Genomic DNA, 20807 nt, shown 5'->3' with positions numbered 1-20807 from the left:
CAATAAATATATCTATGTAAAAAGTATATACAGTGGGGCAAAAAAGTATTTAGTCAGCCACCAATTGTGCAAGTTCTCCCACTTAAAAAGATGAGAGAGGCCTGTAATTTTCATCATAGGTACACTTCAACTATGACAGACAAAATGAGAAAATCACATTGTAGGATTTTTAATGAATGTATTTGCAAATTATGGTGGAAAATAAGTATTTGGTCACTGACAAACAAGCAAGATTTCTGTCTCTCACAGACCTGTAACTTCTTCTTTAAGAGGCTCCTCTGTCCTCCACTCGTTACCTGTATTAGTGGCACCTGTTTGAACTTGTTATCAGTATAAAAGACACCTGTCCACAACCTCAAACAATCACACTCCAAACTCCACTATGGCCAAGACCAAAGAGCTGTCAAAGGACACCAGAAACAAAATTGTAGACCTGCACCAGGCTGGGAAGACTGAATCTGCAATAGGTAAGCAGCTTGGTTTGAAGAAATCAACTGTGGGAGCAATTATTAGCAAATGGAAGACATACAAGACCACTGATAATCTCCCTTGATCCACGCAAGATCTCACCTCGTAGGGTCAAAATGATCACAAGAACAGTGAGCAAAAATCCCAGAACCACACCTAGTGACCTAGTGAATGACCTGCAGAGAGCTGGGACCAAAGTAACAAAGCCTACCATCAGTAACACACTACGCCGCCAGGGATTCAAATCCTGCAGTGCCAGACGTGTCCTCCTGCTTAAGCCAGTACATGTCCAGGCTCGTCTGAAGATTGCTAGAGAGCATTTGGATGATCCAGAAGAAGATTGGGAGAATGTCATATGGTCAGATGAAACCAAAATATAACTTTTTGGTAAGAACTCAACTCGTCGTGTTTGGAGGACAAAGAATGCTGAGTTGCATCCAAAGAACACCAAACCTACTGTGAAGCATGGGGGTGGAAACATCATGCTTTGGGGCTGTTTTTCTGCAAAGGGACCAGGACGACTGATCCGTGTAAAGGAAAGAATGAATGGGGCCATGTATCGTGAGATTTTGAGTGAAAACCTCCTTCCATCAGCAAGGGCATTGAAGATGAAACGTGGCTGGGTTTTTCAGCATGACAATGATCCCAAACACACCGCCCGGGCAACGAAGGAGTGGCTTTGTAAGAATCATTTCAAGGTCCTGGAGTGGCCTAGCCAGTCTCCAGATCGCAACCCCATAGAAAATCTTTGGAGGGAGTTGAAAGTCCGTGTTGCCCAGCAACAGCCCCAAAACATCACTGCTCTAGAGGAGATCTGCATGGAGGAATGGGCCAAAATACCAGCAACAGTGTGTGAAAACCTTGTGAAGACTTACAGAAAACGTTTGACCTCTGTCATTGCCAACAAAGGGTATATAACAAAGTATTGAGATAAACTTTTGTTATTGACCAAATACTTATTTTCCACCATAATTTGCAAATAAATTCATTACAAATCCTACAATGTGATTTTCTGGATTTTTTTCTCATTTTGTCTGTCATAGTTGAAGTGTACCTATGAGGAAAATTACAGGCCTCTCTCATCTTTTTAAGTGGGAGAACTTGCACAATTGGTGGCTGGCTAAATACTATATATATATATATATATAGAGAGAGAGAGACTTTTTATACACTGCTCAAAAAAATAAAGGGAACACTTAAACAACACAATGTAACTCCAAGTCAATCACACTTCTGTGAAATCAAACTGTCCACTTAGGAAGCAACACTGATTGACAATACATTTCACATGCTGTTGTGCAAATGGAATAGACAACAGGTGGAAATTATAGGCAATTAGCAAGACACCCCCAATAAAGGAGTGGTTCTGCAGGTGGTGACCACAGACCACTTCTCAGTTCCTATGCTTCCTGGCTGATGTTTTGGTCACTTTTGAATGCTGGCGGTGCTTTCACTCTAGTGGTAGCATGAGACGGAGTCTACAACCCACACAAGTGGCTCAGGTAGTGCAGCTCATCCAGGATGGCACATCAATGCGAGCTGTGGCAAGACAGTTTGCTGTGTCTTTCAGCGTAGTGTCCAGAGCATGGAGGCGCTACCAGGAGACAGGCCAGTACATCAGGAGACGTGGAGGAGGCCGTAGGAGGGCAACAACCCAGCAGCAGGACCGCTACCTCCGCCTTTGTGCAATAAGGAGCAGGAGAAGCACTGCCAGAGCCCTGCAAAATGACCTCAAGCAGGCCACAAATGTGCATGTGTCTGCTCAAACGGTCAGAAACAGACTCCATGAGGGTGGTATGAGGGCCCGACGTCCACAGGTGGGGGTTGTGCTTACAGCCCAACACTGTGCAGGACGTTTGGCATTTGCCAGAGAACACCAAGATTGGTAAATTTGCCACTGGCGCCCTGTGCTCTTCACAGATGAAAGCAGGTTCACACTGAGCACATGTGACAGACGTGACAGAGTCTGGAGACGCCGTGGAGAACGTTCTGCTGCCTGCAACATCCTCCAGCATGACCGGTTTGGCGTGGCATTTCTTTGGGGGGCCGCACAGCCCTCCATGTGCTCGCCAGAGGTAGCCTAACTGCCATTAGGTACCGAGATGAGATCCTCAGACCTCTTGTGAGACCATATGCTGGTGCGGTTGGCCCTGGGTTCCTCCTAATGCAAGACAATGCTAGACCTCATGTGGCTGGAGTGTGTCAGCAGTTCCTGCAAGAAGAAGGCATTGATGCTATGGACTGGCCCGCCCGTTCCCCAGACCTGAATCCAATTGAGCACATCTGGAACATAATGTCTCGCTTTAGTCCAGGTCTGGGAGGAGATCACTCAGGAGACCATCCGTCACCTCATCAGGAGCATGCCCAGGCGTTGTAGGGAGGTCATACAGGCACGTGGAGGCCACACACACTACTGAGCCTCATTTTGACTTGTTTTAAGGACATTACATCAAAGTTGGATCAGCCTATAGTGTGGTTTTACACTTTAATTTTGAGTGTGACTCCAATTCCAGACCTCCATGGGTTGATAAATTTGATTTCCATTGATAATTTTTGTGTGAATTTGTTGTCGCTACATGTCGTCAACTATGTAAAGAAAAAAGTATTTAATCAGAATCAGAATTTAATAAGAATATTTCATTCATTCAGATCTAGGATGTGTTATTTTAGTGTTTTCTTTATTTTTTTGAGCAGTGTATATATATATATATATATTTTTGTATGCTAGAAAGGAGTGGTTATTGAGATCACACATTTACAAAGAAAAGTAAGAGAGTTATATACTTACTATAACCCATACCCTGAACAAAGTACTTGAAGGCCTCTGCCAGTTTCCCTGGCTGTGGAGGAGATTACAGTAAGTTAGTTATCAAAAACATATATTTTTATGACAATGATTTAAAACCTATATTAGCATATAATAACTTTCAGATCATCAAACCTCACCTGCACAACCTGAGGTAAGCCTCCACAATCAGCCATCTACAGAGAGAAGAGGGAGAAAGAGAGAACTTCTGAGTCGCTACACATGATGCAATAGCTTAGCATTTAATATTGATTATTCAGGAGGAAAATGAATAACACACACAGAATATAACATGCTTCGCTTAACCTTAAACAGTGTAGTCTTGGTTGGATTTAACCTGGAATTGCACTCCACCTGAAACAAGTTTAAAGAGAGTAAATTAACATAATTCATTACATAAAGGAACTGATATCCAACATTTAGTTCCATCATCCTACTATATATGCACAAGGATGTATAAGTGCATGATCTATAATCACAAGCTAAACAACAACCACCCTAACTAACTCACCACTGCCTCCACTGCAGGAGATGTGTCTCCAACCACCAACAGAGAAGGGCACCTGGAGGGGAAGAGGAGGTTCTGCTTGAGCATACAAATGCATACAGCCAGTAGTGCCATTCACCCCAAACATCGGAGGCTGCTAGGTGGCTAGTAGTATTTATTTATTCATTGTATTATTATAATTATTATTTTAAAACAGGACAAATCTGCGCCCCTGTGCCCCCTATCGGCATGACGCCTGTGCATTCTGCCGAAAATACAGTAAAACCAGTTGAAACTCACGTCAGTGTGTTCACTGTGTCCTCATTAAGACCAATGACTGGCCTCTCGATTTCCAGATCCCGACGACTGTTATTGTAAAAGGAAAAAAAAAGACAAGGTTAAAGCCACATTCGTCCAGCCAGTAGTAGAGCCAACGACTATGGTGGGCAGGAGTGAATCCCTGCTCCCTCTCCACTCCTGCCCAGCGTACCCGTTGTAGGAGGCACAGAAGAGGGCCAGGTTGTCCTGATTGATGTCCTGGGCGATGTGAAGGCGGTAGGTCTGGACCAGCTCCTGGTTGTCTGTCAGCTCATCCTGGAGGGACACACAAGGCGTCAGAATGTGTGTGGATGGTATCATGATGTCGTCTTATATCACTTTTAAAACTATACAAATGTTCACTTTCAAACCAGATTATCAAAGGTGAATGGAACTCCTAGTCAAAGATGGGCAGATGCCAACCCATCATACTTACAGTGCTGAAGTGATGAGCCATCACTGTGTCCACAATGTTACTGGTCCACCCAGAGAGCTGTTGAGAAAAAAACAGGACAAGGTCTAGAAATAACGCATAGCTAAAGTGGCAGTCTTCTGCGAGATCACAAGGATCTATGGCTTTGCATTCAAAGATGGGTGATTGGTTAGAGAACTACTGACCTTGGAGGCAGCCCAGTCGATCCATCCCTCGGCACACGGATCCACGTTGATCAGAACCAGGCCCTCTACCAGAGTAGGGTTGTTCAGCTGCAGGCGAGAGGAACAACATGTCAGTCCCCAACATGAGCTGAAGTAGTATAGGAGCATACCAGTCTTCATAAATGGTATAATAAGGAAGGAATGATGATGATGAACATCTTAGGGAGATGTAGTGATTGGCATTATAACTGCATTCAGAATGCTACAAGCTTTTGTCATTTTCAAGACAGGCCAGATGTATCAACAGAGGCTGCTGAGATGCTGGTTACCTGAAACTACGTTTCTAGAATTTGAAAGTCTAATTAATTCAGAATGAGAGCAGACGTCCAGAAGAACATCCAACTATGTGACCCTTATAAATGGACTTCTAGGCCCTTGAGGTCTAGAACATTAAAAAAATATATATTGTTTTTCCATATCCAATCTTTTTCAATCTACACAAAGAGCCTCTGGGTCTGTGTTGGGGGCTCTGGAGTGGGTGGGATGTGGACAGAGATTTATGGATCATATTCTAATAATAGCTTACTACATCATTAATCAGATATGAGAAAGACAATAAATGCCAAACAAATTGAAAATCCAATCATGTGTGAGTACTTATGACTGAGTGTGTACAGACTACAGAGCTTCCTGTATCCTTTCCAGAGCCCTCTCAGACGGGACAAGGAGGAGCTGAGAGTTAGCGCCGGGCAGAGGATCAGCTGGTTCCCTTGGAGATTTTAAAATGCACTGCTCCCGAGGTATGACTGCGCAAAAATCTAGAATCATCAACTTCTCTGAAAGCTTGTCCTGTTTTTAAATCAAATGCAGCAACAGTTGTTACCAATCTAACTTGTTTCCAATTCATTCCAACTGATGGAATTTGAAAATCTAATTTTCCTCATTAATTCTGAATGAGAGCAGACCCCCAGAGGAACATCCAACTCTGTGATTCCTAAATCCTCCAGACTAATTCCACCCCAACACCCCCCTCCTCCTCCATCTTTCAGTGCTATTTTTCTACTCCTTCTCTACGTACTCTTTCTGCTCTCTTGTAGAGAGAGAATTCAGCAGAGCTAAAAAAAAAAAAACAGGCATTGAGTGCAGAAAGAGGAAGAACACGAGAGGGACAGTGAGAGATCGAGAGTAAAACCAGGTGATTCACCTCCCTCAGAATGGCAAGGTTTATAATAAACAAGAGGACTGGTGAAATGCTGCTGCATGGGTCTGATGTGAAGCACTGATGTACAGACTGACAAACAACCTCTATAATAGACCAGAATGAGAGAGACAGGAGATTTAGAAAATTAAAATGGACAGATGAGAGAGCTGCTGTCAGTGTTATGTAGACTTACTGCAAACCGGGATAGGATGTAGGCTCCTGCTCCCACGCCAATCCCAATCACACTGTTCACCCTGTGGACACCAGGAAATAGATCACACCATCAGCAACACCAACTTACTGGCATTACAGTCTATCCATCACCACCTAATGAGTCAACTGGTCAATGTCCATGTCACTCACTTGAGCTGAGTCATAACCGAGGGCAGCATCTCAGACAGTTCGTCCATAGTAGGGTACTGGTACCCTGTGGGGAAGGGTGGTGCCGCCTCCTGCTGTCCAGGGGCATCCACATGGACCACAGCAAAGTGCTGCGTGATCTCCAGCATGTCCTCAAAGTTAAACAGCGTGTTGAAGCATGACTTATCTGTACAGAGAGGGGAACAAAAAGATAGCAATGCAAACCCATTCATAAGAGATAAAGAATAAAATACATCTAGAAACAAGATACACAAGAATGGCACAAATCTGTACATATCATACATCAAACACAGATCCATGGCATAAACCTAAAGCATTACTCATAGAAGTTATGTTACATGTTTAGAACCACACTGCATCTTAGATAATGTCTTAGATAATGCTATACGGGTTAATCGTGCACACTCACGGTTGAGGCCGATGTCATGGTAGGTGAGGATGACTGGCCGGTTGCCCTTGGGAACGCCCCTCATGGTCACATGGAGCACACCATGGGTAGTCTCGATATCATGCTCCTGCAGCCAATCAGAAAGGAGAACAGATAGGTCAGGGTGTAGGCAGACAGATGTAAACAGTATGGAAGTAGGGAGGGAGACATCCTGGTGGCCAGACAGACCCAATAGGCCCTTGAGGTCTAGGATATTTTAAACATTGTTTTTCCATATCCAATCTTTTTCAATCTACACAAAGAGCCTCTGGGTCTGTGTTGGGGGCTCTGGAGTGGGTGGGATGTGGACAGAGATTTATGGATCATATTCTAATAATAGCTTACTACATCATTAAATCAGATATGTGAAAGACAATAAATGTCAAACAAATTGAAAATCCAATCATGTGTGAGTACTTATGATTGAGTGTGTACAGACTACAGAGTTTTCTGTCTCCTTTCCAGAGCCCTCTCAGACGGGACAAGGAAGAGCTGAGAGTTAGCACCGGGCAGAGGATCAGCTGGTTCCCTTGGAGATTTTAAAATGCACTGCTCCCGAGGTATGACTGCGCAAAAATCTAGAATCATCGCCTTCTTTGAAAGCTGCCACTGCAGGGAGGAGTAACCCTCCGCTATTAAAATTCAGACACTGAAGCTGCCTTCACTTCTCTCCATGCCTCTCTCTGTGCGGTAATGTCTTTATAAGAGAGTACAGAGACTACAGCCATCCATAACATTATGATTCCAAGTCTGTGCATTAAGTTGTCAGTGTAAATGAGTCTTGGTGAGTGGGGCAAATTGAGCTTCATCGATATCATGACTTGAAACAGGAAGGGATGTAACACACCAACAAAATAACAGCATCATTCCCTGGCGCGCCTCCAAACGTTCTACAGACCTATCCTGGACCTTTCTAGACTCGTGACAGAAGTATCTGCTGACGTCACACACCACAACGCGGCGCAAGGTCGGCATGACTTGGGACTGCGTATCTGAGTGTGGGTGTGTGTTTAACAGCATGAGGGAGTGCTGGGCCTAGTCTCAGGGCCCAGTGGTCATCAATAATAAAGAAAGAGAGAGGGGGGGAGCTTCCTCTGCTCAGAATCAGGGCTGGGAATACTGCAGCAGGCACCATTTTAGAAATGAGAATGGTGGCTATCAAAGTTCCTCTGGAGATGGTGAAGGTTAAACCTTCCTGTCAAGGACAAGGCAGCAGTATCTCTGTCTGAGATCTCAATCAGACATACCAGCCATTTTCTATGCTTTAAAATGCACTAATATGAGGTTATTGTCAGATTAAGACTTCAATGAAATGACAGAGACAAGTACATGCAGTAATAATCAACCAGACACCCACGGAGTGTAGACACAAACAGCAGAACAGAAACATGAAGACACATGCAACAGGTTAACGCCTTTACTATTATCTGTTGTACATATGAACATACTATAAAAAATAAGAGAAACTTAAAAAATTTCAACAACACGTGCACACAGACACACACACACACACACACACACACACACACAGTATTGGAAAACTAACCTTGTGGGGACATACAATTCAGTCCCATTCAAAATGCTATTTTCTCTAACCCCTAACCCTAAACCTAAACCTAACTCTACCCCTTACCCTAACCCAAAAACCCAACCTTAACGCTAAACGTGAACCTAACTCTAGATCCTAACCCTAAACATAATTCTAACCCTAATTCCAACTAGTAATAGCATTTGACCTTGTGGGTACTAACAAAATGTCCCCAGTTGGTAACATTTTTGTTAGTTTACTATTCTTGTGGGGACTTCTGGTCCCCAGAAGTTAAGTTAAACACGTCATCTACCTCAGATCCAGTCATCTACCTCAGATCCAGCCATCTACCTCAGATCCAGCCATCTACCTCAGATCCAGCCAAATACCTCAGATCCAGTCATCTACCTCAGATCCAGTCATCTACCTCAGATCCAGTCATCTACCTCAGATCCAGTCATCTACCTCAGATCCAGTCATCTACCTCAGAACCAGTCATCTACACTATATATTCAAAAGTATGTGGACACCCCTTCAAATTAGTGGATTGGCTATTTCTGCCACACCCGTTGCTGACATGTGTATAAGATCGAGCACACAGCTATGCAATCTCCATAGACAAACATTGGCAGTAGAATGGCCTTACTGAAGATCTCAGTGACTTTCAACGTGGCTCCAACATAGGATGCCACCTTTTCAACAAGTCAGTTCGTCATATTTCTGCCCTGCTAGAGCTGCCCCGGTCAACTGTGCTGTTATTGTGAAGTGAAAACTTCGAGGAGTAACAATGGCTCAGCTGTGAAGTAGTAGGCCACACAAGCTCACAGAACGGGACCACCGAGTCCTGAAACACGTAAAAATATTCTGTCCTCGCTTACAACACTCACTACCGAGTACCAAACTGCCTCTGGAAACAACGTCAGCACAAGAACTGTTTGTCGGGAGCTTCATGAAATGGGTTGAGCAGCTGCACACCATGTGCAATGCCAAGCGTCGACTGGAGTGGTTTAAAGCTTGCCACCATTGGACTCTGGAGTATTGGAAACGCGTTCTCTGGAGTGATGAATTACGCTTCACCACCTGGCAGTCCGACAGACACATTTTGGGTTTGGTGAACGCCAGGAGAACATGACCTGCCCCAATGCATAGTGCCAACTGTAACATTTGGTGGAGGAGGAATAATGCTGTTTTTCATGGTTCGGGATAGGCCCCTTAGTTCCAGTGAAGGGAAGTCTTAAGGATACAGCATACAATGACATTCTGGACGATTCTGCACTTCCAACTTTGTGGCAACAGTTTGGGGAAGGCCCTTTCCTGTTTCAGCATGACAATGCCCTCGTGCACAAAGAGAGGTCCAAACAGAAGTGGTTTTCGAGATTGGTGTGAAAGAACTTGACTGGCCTGCACAGAGCCCTGACCTCAACCTAATCGAACAACTTTGGGATGAATTGGAACGCTGACTGCGAGCCAGGCCTGATCCCCCAACATCAGTGTCTGACCTCACTAATGCTCTTGTGGCTGAATGGAAGCAAGTCCCTGCAGCAATTTTCCAACATCTAGTGGAAAGCCTTCCCAGAAGAGTGGATGTTATAGCAGCAAAGGGGGGACCAACTCCATATTAATGCCCATGATTTTGGAATGAGATGTTCGACAAGCAGGTGTCCACATACCTTTGGTCATGTAGTGTACCTCAGATCCTTCTCATTGGGTAGTATTGATCTTTCTAGGAGTAAGACATGCTCACACTCTGTTTTGCTTCTTCCCTTCACCTCTATCCCTTTACACACACACACACACACACACACACACACACACACACACACACACACACACACCGCAGTTGTGCCTCAGACGCAAACAGACCTGGGGTGGGGCTGCTGGCCTGGACAGGGAGGGGGAAGAGTAGTGAGCACTGCAATGGCTGCTGCGACCCTTTACCCTTAATTAACAACAGTGGAACTAGGCTTCTGCAATGGGGGTTTAGACAAACTTCATAGAATGTGGAGGAGAATGCTAATGTGGGGTTTAGGTTTGTGTATGGTCAGAGATGGCTAATAATGATCTATACCAGACTAAGCTGAGGGCTAAGCTGAGAGGTGTCTGCAGTGACACCCAGAGGAATTTGCCAAAGATGGAAACACAGTCACACAGAGAAGGAAAAGAGGGAAATAATGAGGAGAGGGAGACGGAAGAGGAGGGGAGAGGAGAGAGATGGTGAGGAGAGAGAGGGTGAGGAGAGAGAGGGTGAGGAGAGAGAGAAGGAAAAGGTGAGGGAAAGTGAAAAGGCAGAGTAATGTGTCATGCCTCACCTATTCCTGCCAAGGGTGTGTGTCTGTGTGTCTCAGTCACCAGATCTCAACTCAATTGAACACTTATGGGAGATTCTGGAGCGGCGCCTGAGACAGCGTTTTCCACCACCATCAATAAAACACCAAATGATGGCATTTCTCATGGAAGAAGGGTGTCGCATCCCTCCAATAGAGCCCCAGACACTTCTATGCCAAGGCGCATTGAACCTGTTCTGGCTCATGGTGGGCCAACACCCTATTAAGACACCCTTTAAGTTGGTGTTTCCTTTATTTTGGAAATTCAAGACCAGAGAGAGCCTGTCTATGTCAGGGGGTTGAAAACAGCATTTAGCCTGGAAAGGCACTTGTGGGATATCTTTCTGACTGCACATCTGTTGTTGCTATGTGGGTGAAAGATCAATTCCTTTTCACTGTCAGACTGTTGCAGTTCATACGGATACATACACAGGGATTGCAAGGCCTGTTTAGCTGGTCTCTGTCACCACTGATATGTACAAAGAAAATAGCTATTTTTTCTTCACGATCTGGCAAACACAGACACAAAAAAATGCAGTATGTGCAGAGACGAGCACACACAGACAGACAGACACATACCCATATTCTCCTGTATGCTCAGACTCCTGAACGCTTACGCACATTCATATTTCATGCCATTATATTGACATGCACCTACAACGCACAATAACATATTCATGCCATCTATGTTGAAAACACACACATGCACAAATACACGTACTCACTCACACACAAACATGCACTCCCCCGCACACAAATTACGAACAGTCTCGACAGTAAGTGCACTAAAACACACAAATACAGTGTCCACCCGCACAAACACCTCTCTGCACACTGAAACGGCTCAGCTGCTTAGCTGGCTGTCTGAAGAGGCAGTTAGGCAGGCAGGTATTCTGCCAACCAGCCAGGGAGACCAGCCCCTCCCATAGAGCCAGGGTCTCTCTACCCAGACCCTGACCCAGCCCCGTGAAACTAAACCCAGCGAGGTGTGTCAGTCAGACGCACTCACCACTGCATTCCCAGAGCATGCGATCTGGTCCAGGTCCAGAATGGCTGACATGTTTCCCAGGCAGGAGAGGACTGTGTGCTGCTGGGAGCTTTAAAGATCTCCACAATGAGGGCGGGAGAGAGGGAGGGAGGCAGCGCAGGAGGGAGAGTGAGAGAGCAAGAGAGGGAGAGACAGAGAAAGAGAGAGAGCGAGAGAGAGAGTGAGCGCAAGAGTGTAATGGGGAGTTAGAGAGACTAACTGCACCAGCTAGACCAGCAAGAGGGAAAGGAGATAGTGACAGAAAGGGTGAATATTTTTTTATGAGAGTGGGAGAGATGGAAAAGATGCAGAGCGAGAGGACGGGAGATAGAAGGAGAGACAGAGTGAGTGAGACTGCAATTTGCGATTGGTAAGCACAGCGCATCCGTGCTTCCAGGGCTGTGTACCAGTTATTCTAATTGGATTTCAGCAGGTCAGGTGGGCAGAACGGGGGCGAGCTAGAGGAGAACAGGGGAGAGGGATGGGGGATGGATGGATGGATTGATGGAGAGAGAGCGAGAGAGAGAGAAAGAGAGCGAGAGAGAGAGAGAAAGAGAGAGAGAGAAAGGAGAGAGGAGGGGGTATTAAGTGGAGGCATGCAGGCAACCCAGGAGACAAACAGCACTCTGACGTCACAGAGAGAGAGATTGGTTTTGTAGAAGGGATGCTGACTTTGACGATTGACCGCTTCCTTCCAGTGAATTCTGCATCAGCTCAGCAGCAGCAGTGAAATCAATGTCTGATCCTGATTCAATTTGTGGGCTAGAATTGGATTAAACACTATACCTGTCATCAATGAGCAACCAGGCTAATCATATGAAGATAAAATAATATCTTCTTGTTGCAGAGTGAAAACTCAAATGGCAGTGGCAGTGAAACATCAAATTGCTGAAGGTATTTTGGGCTCTGAGGGAAGAAGGTCTGCATTGAATATCAATAGGATCTCAGTCTTCTAATGCACCAATATGATTTTGTAACATCAGATTTTCCAGTAAGAAGACATTCAGTAATGATTTCTCTCAATAACGACTTCGCAATGAACCAGCTGTGACCCCATGGTCATCCAAAGAACCATCACCATGACGGGCTGCAAAAGAGAAATTTGTATCCAAAAGAGATTGACAGATGTCTATATTACACTGTAATAACAATCCATGTTGCTCTAAATCACGTCTGTGAGTGAGTGTGCGTGTATGCATGCATTCACTGGAGTCAGTATATGTGAGAGAGTGGTGCATACAGCGATACACAGATCTTTCCCTGTAAACGTCTCTCCTTCTCTATCGAACCTGATAACCTTTTTTTATTTTATTTTTATTTCACCTTAATTTAACCAGGTAGGATAGTTGAGATCAAGTTCTCATTTACAACTGCGACCTGGCCAAGATAAAGCAAAGCAGTGCGACAATAACAGCACAGAGAAACACATAAACAAACGTACAGTCAATAACACAAAAGAAAAATCTATGTACAGTGTGCGCAAATGTAGAAGATTAGGCAGGTAAGGCAATAAATAGGCCTTAGAGGTGAAATAATTACAATTTAGCATTAACACTGCAGCGATAGATGTGCAGATGATGATGTGCAAGTAGAGATACTGGGGTGCAAAAGAGCAAGAAGATAAATAACAATATGGGGATGAGGTAGTTGGGTGTGCTATTTACAGATTGGCTGTGTACAGGTACCGGTGAGCTGCTCTGACAGATGATGCTTAAAGTTAGAGAGGGAGATATGGGCCGTGGGGTGAGACAGGGATGCAGCTTAAGCCCCACCCTCTTCAACATATATATAAACTAATTGGCGCGGGCACTAGAAATGTCTGCAGCACCCAGCCTCACCCTACAAGAATCTGAAGTCAAATGTCTACTGTTTGCTGATGATCTGGTGCTTCTGTCACCAACCAAGGAGGGCCTACAGCAGCACCTAGATATTCTGCACAGATTCTGCCAGACCTGGGCCCTGACAGTAAATCTCAGTAAGACCAAAATAATGGTGTTCTAAAAAGGGTCCAGTCACCAGGACCACATATACAAATTCCATCTAGACACCGTTGCCCTAGAGCACAAAATAAACTATACATACCTAGGCCTAAACATCAGCGCCACAGGTAACTTCCACAAAGCTGTGAACGATCTGAGAGACAAGGCAAGAAGGGCATTCTATGCCATCAAAAGGAACATAAAATTCAACATACATGCATGCAGAATTCTGCAAAACTATCCTTCGCGTACAAAGTAGAACACCAAATAATGCATGCAGAGCAGAATTAGGCCGATACCCAAAAGATTATCAAAATCCAGAAAAGAGCCGTTAAATTCTACAACCACCTAAAAGGAAGTGATTCCCAAACCTTTAATGACAAAGCCATCACCTACAGAGAGATGAACCTGGAGAAGAGTCCCCCAAGCAAGCTGGTCCTGGGGCTCTGTTCACAAACAGACTCCACAGATTGGATTGGAGATGCTTAATGTGTGTTTGGAAGGAGAGATAGTCTAACCAGACACCTAGGTATTTGTAGTTGTCCACATATTCTAGGTCAGAACTGTCCAGTGTAGTGATGCTAGTCGGGCGGGCGGGTGTGGGCAGCAATTGGTTGAAGAGCATGTATTTAGTTCTACTAGCATTTAAAAGCAATTGGAGGCCACAGAAGGAGTGTTGTATGGCATTGAAGCCTGTTTGGAGGTTTGTTAACACAGTGTCCAAAGAAGGCCCAGATGTATACAGAATGGTGTCGTCTGCGTAGAGGTGGATCAGAGAATCACCAGCAGCAATAGCGACATCATTGATGTATACAGAGAAAATAATCTGTCTGAGAATTGAACCCTGTGGTACCCCCATAGACACTGCCAGAGGTCGGGACAACAGGCCCTCCGATTTGACACACTGAACTCTATCTAAGAAGTAGTTGGTGAACCAGGCAAGGCAGTCATTGAGAAACCAAGGCTATTGAGTCTGCTTGATAAGAATGTGGTGATTGACAGAGTCGAAAGCCTTGGCCAGGTTGTTGAAGACGGCTGCACAGTACTGTCTTTTATCGATGGCGGTTATGATATCGTTTAGGACCTTGAGTGCGGCTGAGGTGCACCCCAGACCAGCTCGGAAACCAGATTGCATAGTGGAGAAGGTACGGTGGGATTCGAAATGGTCGGTGATCTGTTTGTTAAATTGACTTTCAAAGATTTTAGAAAGGCAGGGTAGTGATATAGGTCTATAACAGTTTGGGTCTAGAGTGTCTCCCCCTTTGAAGAGGGGGATGACCGTGACAGCTTTCTCAGACAATGCGAAAGAGGGGTTGAACAATAGGGGTTGCAACAATTTCGTCTGATAATTTTAGAAAGAGAGGGTCCAGATTGTCTAGCCCGGCTGATTTTTAGGGATCCAGAACTTGCAGGTCTTTCAGAACATCAGCTGTCTGGATTTGGGTGACGGAGAAGCGGAGGGAGGAGTGGGGCTTGGGCAAGTTGCTGCAGGGGGTGCAGAACTGTTGGCCGGGGTAGCCAGGTGGAAAGCATGGCCAGCCGTAGACAAATGCTTATTGAAATTCTCAATTATCGTAGATTTATCGGTGGTGACAGTGTTACCTAGCCTCAGTGCAGTGGGCAGCTGGGAGGAGGTGCTCTTATTCTCCATGGACTTTACAGTGTCCCAAAACTTTTTGGAATGAGTGTTACAGGATGCAAATATCTGTTTGAAAAAGCTAGACTTAGCTTTCCTAACTGACTGTGGATATTGGTTCCTGACTTCCCTGAAAAGTTGCATATTGCAGGGGCTATTCGATGCTAATGCAGAACGCCACAGTATGTATTTGTGTTGGTCAAGGTCAGTCAAGTCTGGGGTGAACCAAGGGCTATATCTGTTCTTAGTTCTACATGTTTTGAATGGGGCATGCTCATTTAAGATAGTGAGGAAAGCAGTTTTAAAGAGCAACCAGGCATCCTCTACTGACAGGATGAGGTCAATATCCTTCCCGGATACCCGGGCCAGGTCGATAAGAAAGGCCTGCTTGCTGAAGTATTTTAGGGAGCGTTTGAAGATGATGAGTATGGTCGTTTGACCGCAGACCCATTACGGACGCAGGGTATGAGGCAGTGATCGCTCAGATCCTGGTTGAAGATAGCAGAGGTGTATTTAGAGGGCAAGTTGGTCAGGATGATATCTAAGAGGGTGCCCATGGTTACGAATTTAGGGTTGTACCTGGTAGGTTCCTTGATAATTTGTGTGAGATTGAGGGCATCTAGTTTAGATTGTAGGACGGACGGGGTGTTAGCATATCCCAGTTTAGGTCACCTAACAGTACGAACTCTGAAGATAGATGGGGGGCAATCAATTCACATATGGTGTCCAGGGCACAGCTGGGGGCTGAAGGGGGTCTATAACAAGCGTCAACGGTGAGAGACTTGTTTCTGGAAAGGTGGATTTTTCAAATTAGAAGCTCGAACTGTTTGGGCACAGAGCTGGATAGTATGACAGAACTCTACAGGCTATCTCTGCAGTAGATTGCAACTCCGCCCCCTTTGTCGGAAAATGTTGTAGTTGGGGATGGACCTTTCAGGATTTTGGTGGCCTTCCTAAACCAGGATTCAGACACGGCTAGGACATCAGGGTTGGCAGAGTGTGCTAAAGAAGTGAATAAAACAAATTTGGGGAGGAGGCTTCTGATGTTAACTTGCATGAAACCAAGTATTTTACGGTTACAGAAGTCAACAAATGAGAGCATCAGAGGAATGGGAGTGGTGCTGGGGGCTGCAGGGCTTGGGTTAACCTCTACATCACCAGAGGAACAGAGGAGGAGTAGGATAAGAGTACGGCTAAAGGCTATAAGAACTGGTCATCTAGTGTGTTCGGAACAGAGAGTAAAAGGAGCATATTTCTGGGTGTGGAAGAATAGATTCAAGTCATAATGTACAGACAAGGAATGGTATGGTAGGGTGTGAGTACAATGGAGGTAAACCTAAGCATTGAGTGATGAGAGAGGTTTTGTCTCTAGAGGCACCAGTTAAGCCAGGTGAGGTCACCACATGTGTGGAGGGTGGGACAAAAGGGCTATCTAAGGCATATTGGTCAGGGCTTTGGGCTCTACAGTGAAATTAGACAATAATCACTAACCAAAACAGCAATAGACAAGGCCTATTGACATTAGGGAGAGGCATGTGTAGCCGAGTGATCATAGGGTTCAGAGAGTAGCGATAGGTGAGTCAGGGAGCCGATTCAGTAGTCGCAACTACGCTAGGCGAGCTGGAGACAAGGCGATTTAGACAGCTAGCGGGCTGGGGCTAGCAGATGGGCCTTCGGCGATGTCGCAATGGAAGAGCCTGTTGAAACCACCTCGGACGATTACGTTGGCAGACCAGTCGTGATGGACTGGCGGGGCTCCGTGTTGGCAGTAAAGGGTCCAGGGAAATTAGCAAAAGAGGTATTGTAGCCCAATAATTTACTGGTGGACCTCTTCGACTAGCCGGGAGATGGGAGTAGCCACTCGGATTGCTAGCCAGCTGCAATGATCCGGTGTAAAGGTTCAGAGCTTGCAATAGGAATCCGAAGATGTGGTAGAGAAAAAGCTGTCCGATATGCTCTGGGTTGATATCGCGCTGTGCAGACTGGCAGGTATTGACGGAGCTGAGGCTGGCTGGTGTCCGAGTTAGGGGTGAAGACCACTAGCAGTAGCTAACTGACTACTAGCTAGTAGCTAGTTAGCTGGCTAGCTGCTGATGGGGGTTCCGGTTCTAAAGTATAAAAATAGCAGATCCGTACCACATTGGGTGAGGCGGGTTGCAGGAGACTATATTCAGCCCGTAGATGGAAAGTGAGATTTAAATCTATAAAAAAAAAACTGAGGAAAACTATATCTACACGGGACAGGACAAGACACATATCCGACTGCGACGCCATCTTGGAATTTTGATTCTTCATAATAGCCACCCTTTGCACACGCTTGGCATTCTCTCAACCAGCTTCATGAGGTAGTCACCTGGAATGCATTTCACTTAACAGGTGTTGTTAAAAGTTAATTTGTGGAATTACTTTCCTTCATTTGAGCCAATCAGTTGTGTTGTGACAAGGTAGGGGTGGCATACAAAAGATAGCTCTATTTGGTAAAAGACCAAGTCCATATTATGGCAAGAACAGCTCAAATAAGGAAAGAGAAACCACAGTCCATCATTACTTTAAGACATGAAGGTCAGTCAATACGGAACATTTCAAGAACATTGAACGTTTCTTCAAGTGCAGTCACAAAAACCATCAAACGCTACGATGAAACTGGCTCTCATGAGGACCACCACAGGAATGGAAGACTCAGAGTTACCTCTGTTGCAGAGGATAAGTTCATTACAGTTACCAGCCTCAGAAATTGCAGCCCAAATAAATGCTTCACAGAGTTCAAGTAACAGACACATCTCAACATCAACTGTTCAGAGACAGCGTGAATCAGGCCTTCGTGGTCGAATTGCTGCAATGAAACAACTACTAAAGGACACCAATCAGAAGAAGAGACTTGATTGGGCCAAGAAACATGAGCAATGGACATTAGAACGGTGGAAATCTGTCCTTTGGTCTGAGGAGTCCAAATTTGAGATTTATAGTTCTAACCGCCTTGTGTTTGTGAGACGCAGAGTATGTAAACGGATGATCCCTGCATGTGTGGTTCTCACCATGAAGCATGGAGGAGGAGGTGTGATGTGTGGGAGTGCTTTGCTGGTTACATTGTCAGTTATTTATTCGGAATTCAAGGCACACTTAACCAGCATGGATACCACAGAATTCTGCAGCGATACGCCATCTCATCTGGTTTGCGCTTAGTGGGACTATCATTTGAAACGACATCCGCTCCTCATTCAATCAGCCTATTGAGTCCACTGGTCCCACTCACACAGACGTACCCTACGCCTTGACTTCTTTTTCCCCTCTCTTTCCAGAATAAATTCTGTGTCTAGTGAGGTCTGGCCGCCCAACAACCTGCCTGCTCGACTCCAATTCCTCACTTCCCTCATCAACTCTTCCCTGACCAATGGCTGCGTCCCCAATGACTTCCAAATGCCCCGAGTCGCTCCCCTCCTCAAAAAAACAACACGACTCATTTGAGGTCAAAAACTATAGACCCCCCCCCCCCCCCCAAAGGTGCGGACTCCGGCCGCAAAACCTAAACCCATAGGGGAGGGTCCGGGTGGGCATCTGTCCGCGGGGGCGGCTCTGGCGCGGGACGTGGACCCCACTCCACCATAGTCTTGGCCCACTTAAGTGGCGCCTTTGGAGCGGCGACCCACGCCGCCGAACTTGGACTGGGGACCCTTGCAGCGGGCCCCGAATAGACGGGAGTCTCCGGCAGCGCCGGACAGGCGGGAGACTCCGGCTGTGCCGGAGTGAAGGGCGACTCCGGCAGCGCCGGAGTGACGGGCGGCTCTGGCAGCTCCTGACAGACGGGTGGCTATGGCAGCTCCTGACAGACGGGCGGCTATGGCAGCTCCGGACAGACGGGCGGCTATGGCAGCTCCGGACAGACGGGCGGCTATGGCAGCTCCGGACAGACGGGCGGCTATGGCAGCTCTGGACAGACGGGCGGCTATGGCAGCTCCGGACAGACGGGCGACTCTGGCAGCTCCGGACAGACGGGCGGCTCTGGCAGCTCCGGACAGACGGGCGGCTCTGGCAGCTCCGGACAGACGGGCGGCTCTGGCAGCTCCGGACAGACGGGCGGCTCTGGCAGCTCGGGACAGACGAGCGGCTCTGGCAGCTCGGGACAGACGGGAGAACCTGGAGGGAGGAGACGGAGAGACAGCCTGTTGTGTGGGGCTGCCACAGGACCCACCAGGCTGGGGAGACCTACAGGAGGCCTGGTGCGTGGAGGAGGCACCGGATGGACCGGGCTGTGGGGGAGCACTGTAGCTCTGGTGCGCAGCCTTGGCACCACTCCTCCAGGCTGGATGACCCCTTTAGCACGGACCCTCCAGAGTGCAGGCACAGGTTGAACCGGGCTGTGGGTGAGCACTGGAGATATGGTGCATACCACTCGCACCTCTCCCTTAGGCTCAATGCCCACATTCGCCCGGCACGGAGACACAGCACGCAGCGCCGGCGCAGGATACCCTGGACCCAAAACGGCATACCGGAGACCAAACACGCTGAGCTATCACAACACGCCCTGTCTGGATGCCCACTCTCGCATGGCACTTGCGGGGGGCTGGCCTATAGAGCACCGGGCTATGAGCGCGTACTGGCGAAACCGTGAGCTTGACCGCATAACACGGTGCCTGACCAGTACTGCGCTTCTTCCGGTAAGCACGGGGAGTTGGCTCAGGTCTATCGCCTGACTCCGTCAATCTCCCCGTGTGCCACCCCCCTCTCGTGCCTGTTGCTCTGCTTTACCTCATATCGCCGCCGCTCAGCTCACGCTGCCTCCAGATCTTCCTTGGGGCGGCGATATTCCCCAGCCTGTGCCCGGGGTCCCTTGCCTTCCAGTATCTCCTCCCAAGTCCAGGAGTCCAGAACCCTCTGCTCCGGGTTACCACACTGCTTGGTCCTTTGGTGGTGGGTAGTTCTGTAACGGTTTTCCTCCTCTTCTGAGGAGGAGTAGGAAAGATCGGACCAATGCGCAGCGTGGAAAACAACTACCCACAAATCATAGTGGGAAAACAGGCTGCCTAAGTATGGTTCTCAATCAGAGACAACGATCGACAGCTGCCTCTGATTGGGAACCATACCAGGCCAAACACAGAAATACAAAACATAGAATACACAACATAGAATGCCCACCCCAACTCACGCCCTGACCAAACTAAAACAGAGACATAAAAAAGGAACTAAGGTCAGGACGTGACAGACACATTTACAATGTACAAGCACATGTTGACTGGTCTAATGATGATGCATGCATCTCTGGTAAAAAATCCCCCCCACCTGGATTATCAATAATCTATTCACAAGTGACTGCTATCTCCACACACACTGATAAATCACCACCATTTTATTTCAGGTATACATTTCTGATTAGAGTCTGTTTTGTTTTAATTCCAGTGTCACCTCAGAACGCAATCATAGAGACTGTTTCTATGTCTCTCTGCCAAAGGCAGGCCAGTGACAGTGTCATAGCCAAGCTGTCACCTCTCCATCCCTGTGAGTCATACAGACACTGTTGTCTCAGCAACAACCACCCCATCCAAGGAGGGACGGACAGAGGAGAAAGTGGAGGACAGGGATAGCAGCTTAAAAAAGACACTGATGTACTTCTCATTGCACTGTTTTCCCCAC

The 20807-nt window shown here is 46.6% G+C and overlaps 1 protein-coding gene across 4 annotated transcripts in view; it reads right to left on the bottom strand.

Moving 5' to 3' along the window:
* LOC110494552 (protein NDRG3) overlaps positions 1-20807 on the bottom strand; it is a 49800-nt gene that overhangs the window by 7173 nt on the left and 21820 nt on the right. For 2 of the 4 annotated variants that reach the window (XM_021569721.3, XM_021569719.3), the window contains exons 4-14: positions 6668-6773; positions 6241-6424; positions 6071-6131; positions 4698-4784; positions 4516-4572; positions 4252-4355; positions 4062-4127; positions 3786-3837; positions 3581-3628; positions 3415-3450; positions 3257-3308 (exon numbers count right to left, since the gene is read on the bottom strand). In XM_021569721.3, coding sequence (XP_021425396.3) covers positions 3257-3308; positions 3415-3450; positions 3581-3628; positions 3786-3837; positions 4062-4127; positions 4252-4355; positions 4516-4572; positions 4698-4784; positions 6071-6131; positions 6241-6424; positions 6668-6773 — 853 coding nt within the window. Of the gene's footprint in view, positions 1-3256; positions 3309-3414; positions 3451-3580; positions 3629-3785; positions 3838-4061; positions 4128-4251; positions 4356-4515; positions 4573-4697; positions 4785-6070; positions 6132-6240; positions 6425-6667; positions 6774-11546; positions 12181-20807 lie in introns of those variants that run through there. The other 2 variants (XM_021569720.3, XM_090206071.1) reach the window with 2 other exon arrangements.

The sequence above is a fragment of the Oncorhynchus mykiss genome, chromosome 17 (assembly GCF_057628025.1).
Source record: "Oncorhynchus mykiss isolate SJ-2025 chromosome 17, ASM5762802v1, whole genome shotgun sequence".
In the NCBI taxonomy this organism is placed as follows: domain Eukaryota; kingdom Metazoa; phylum Chordata; class Actinopteri; order Salmoniformes; family Salmonidae; genus Oncorhynchus; species Oncorhynchus mykiss.
This window is presented reverse-complemented; position numbering and strand designations above follow the sequence as displayed.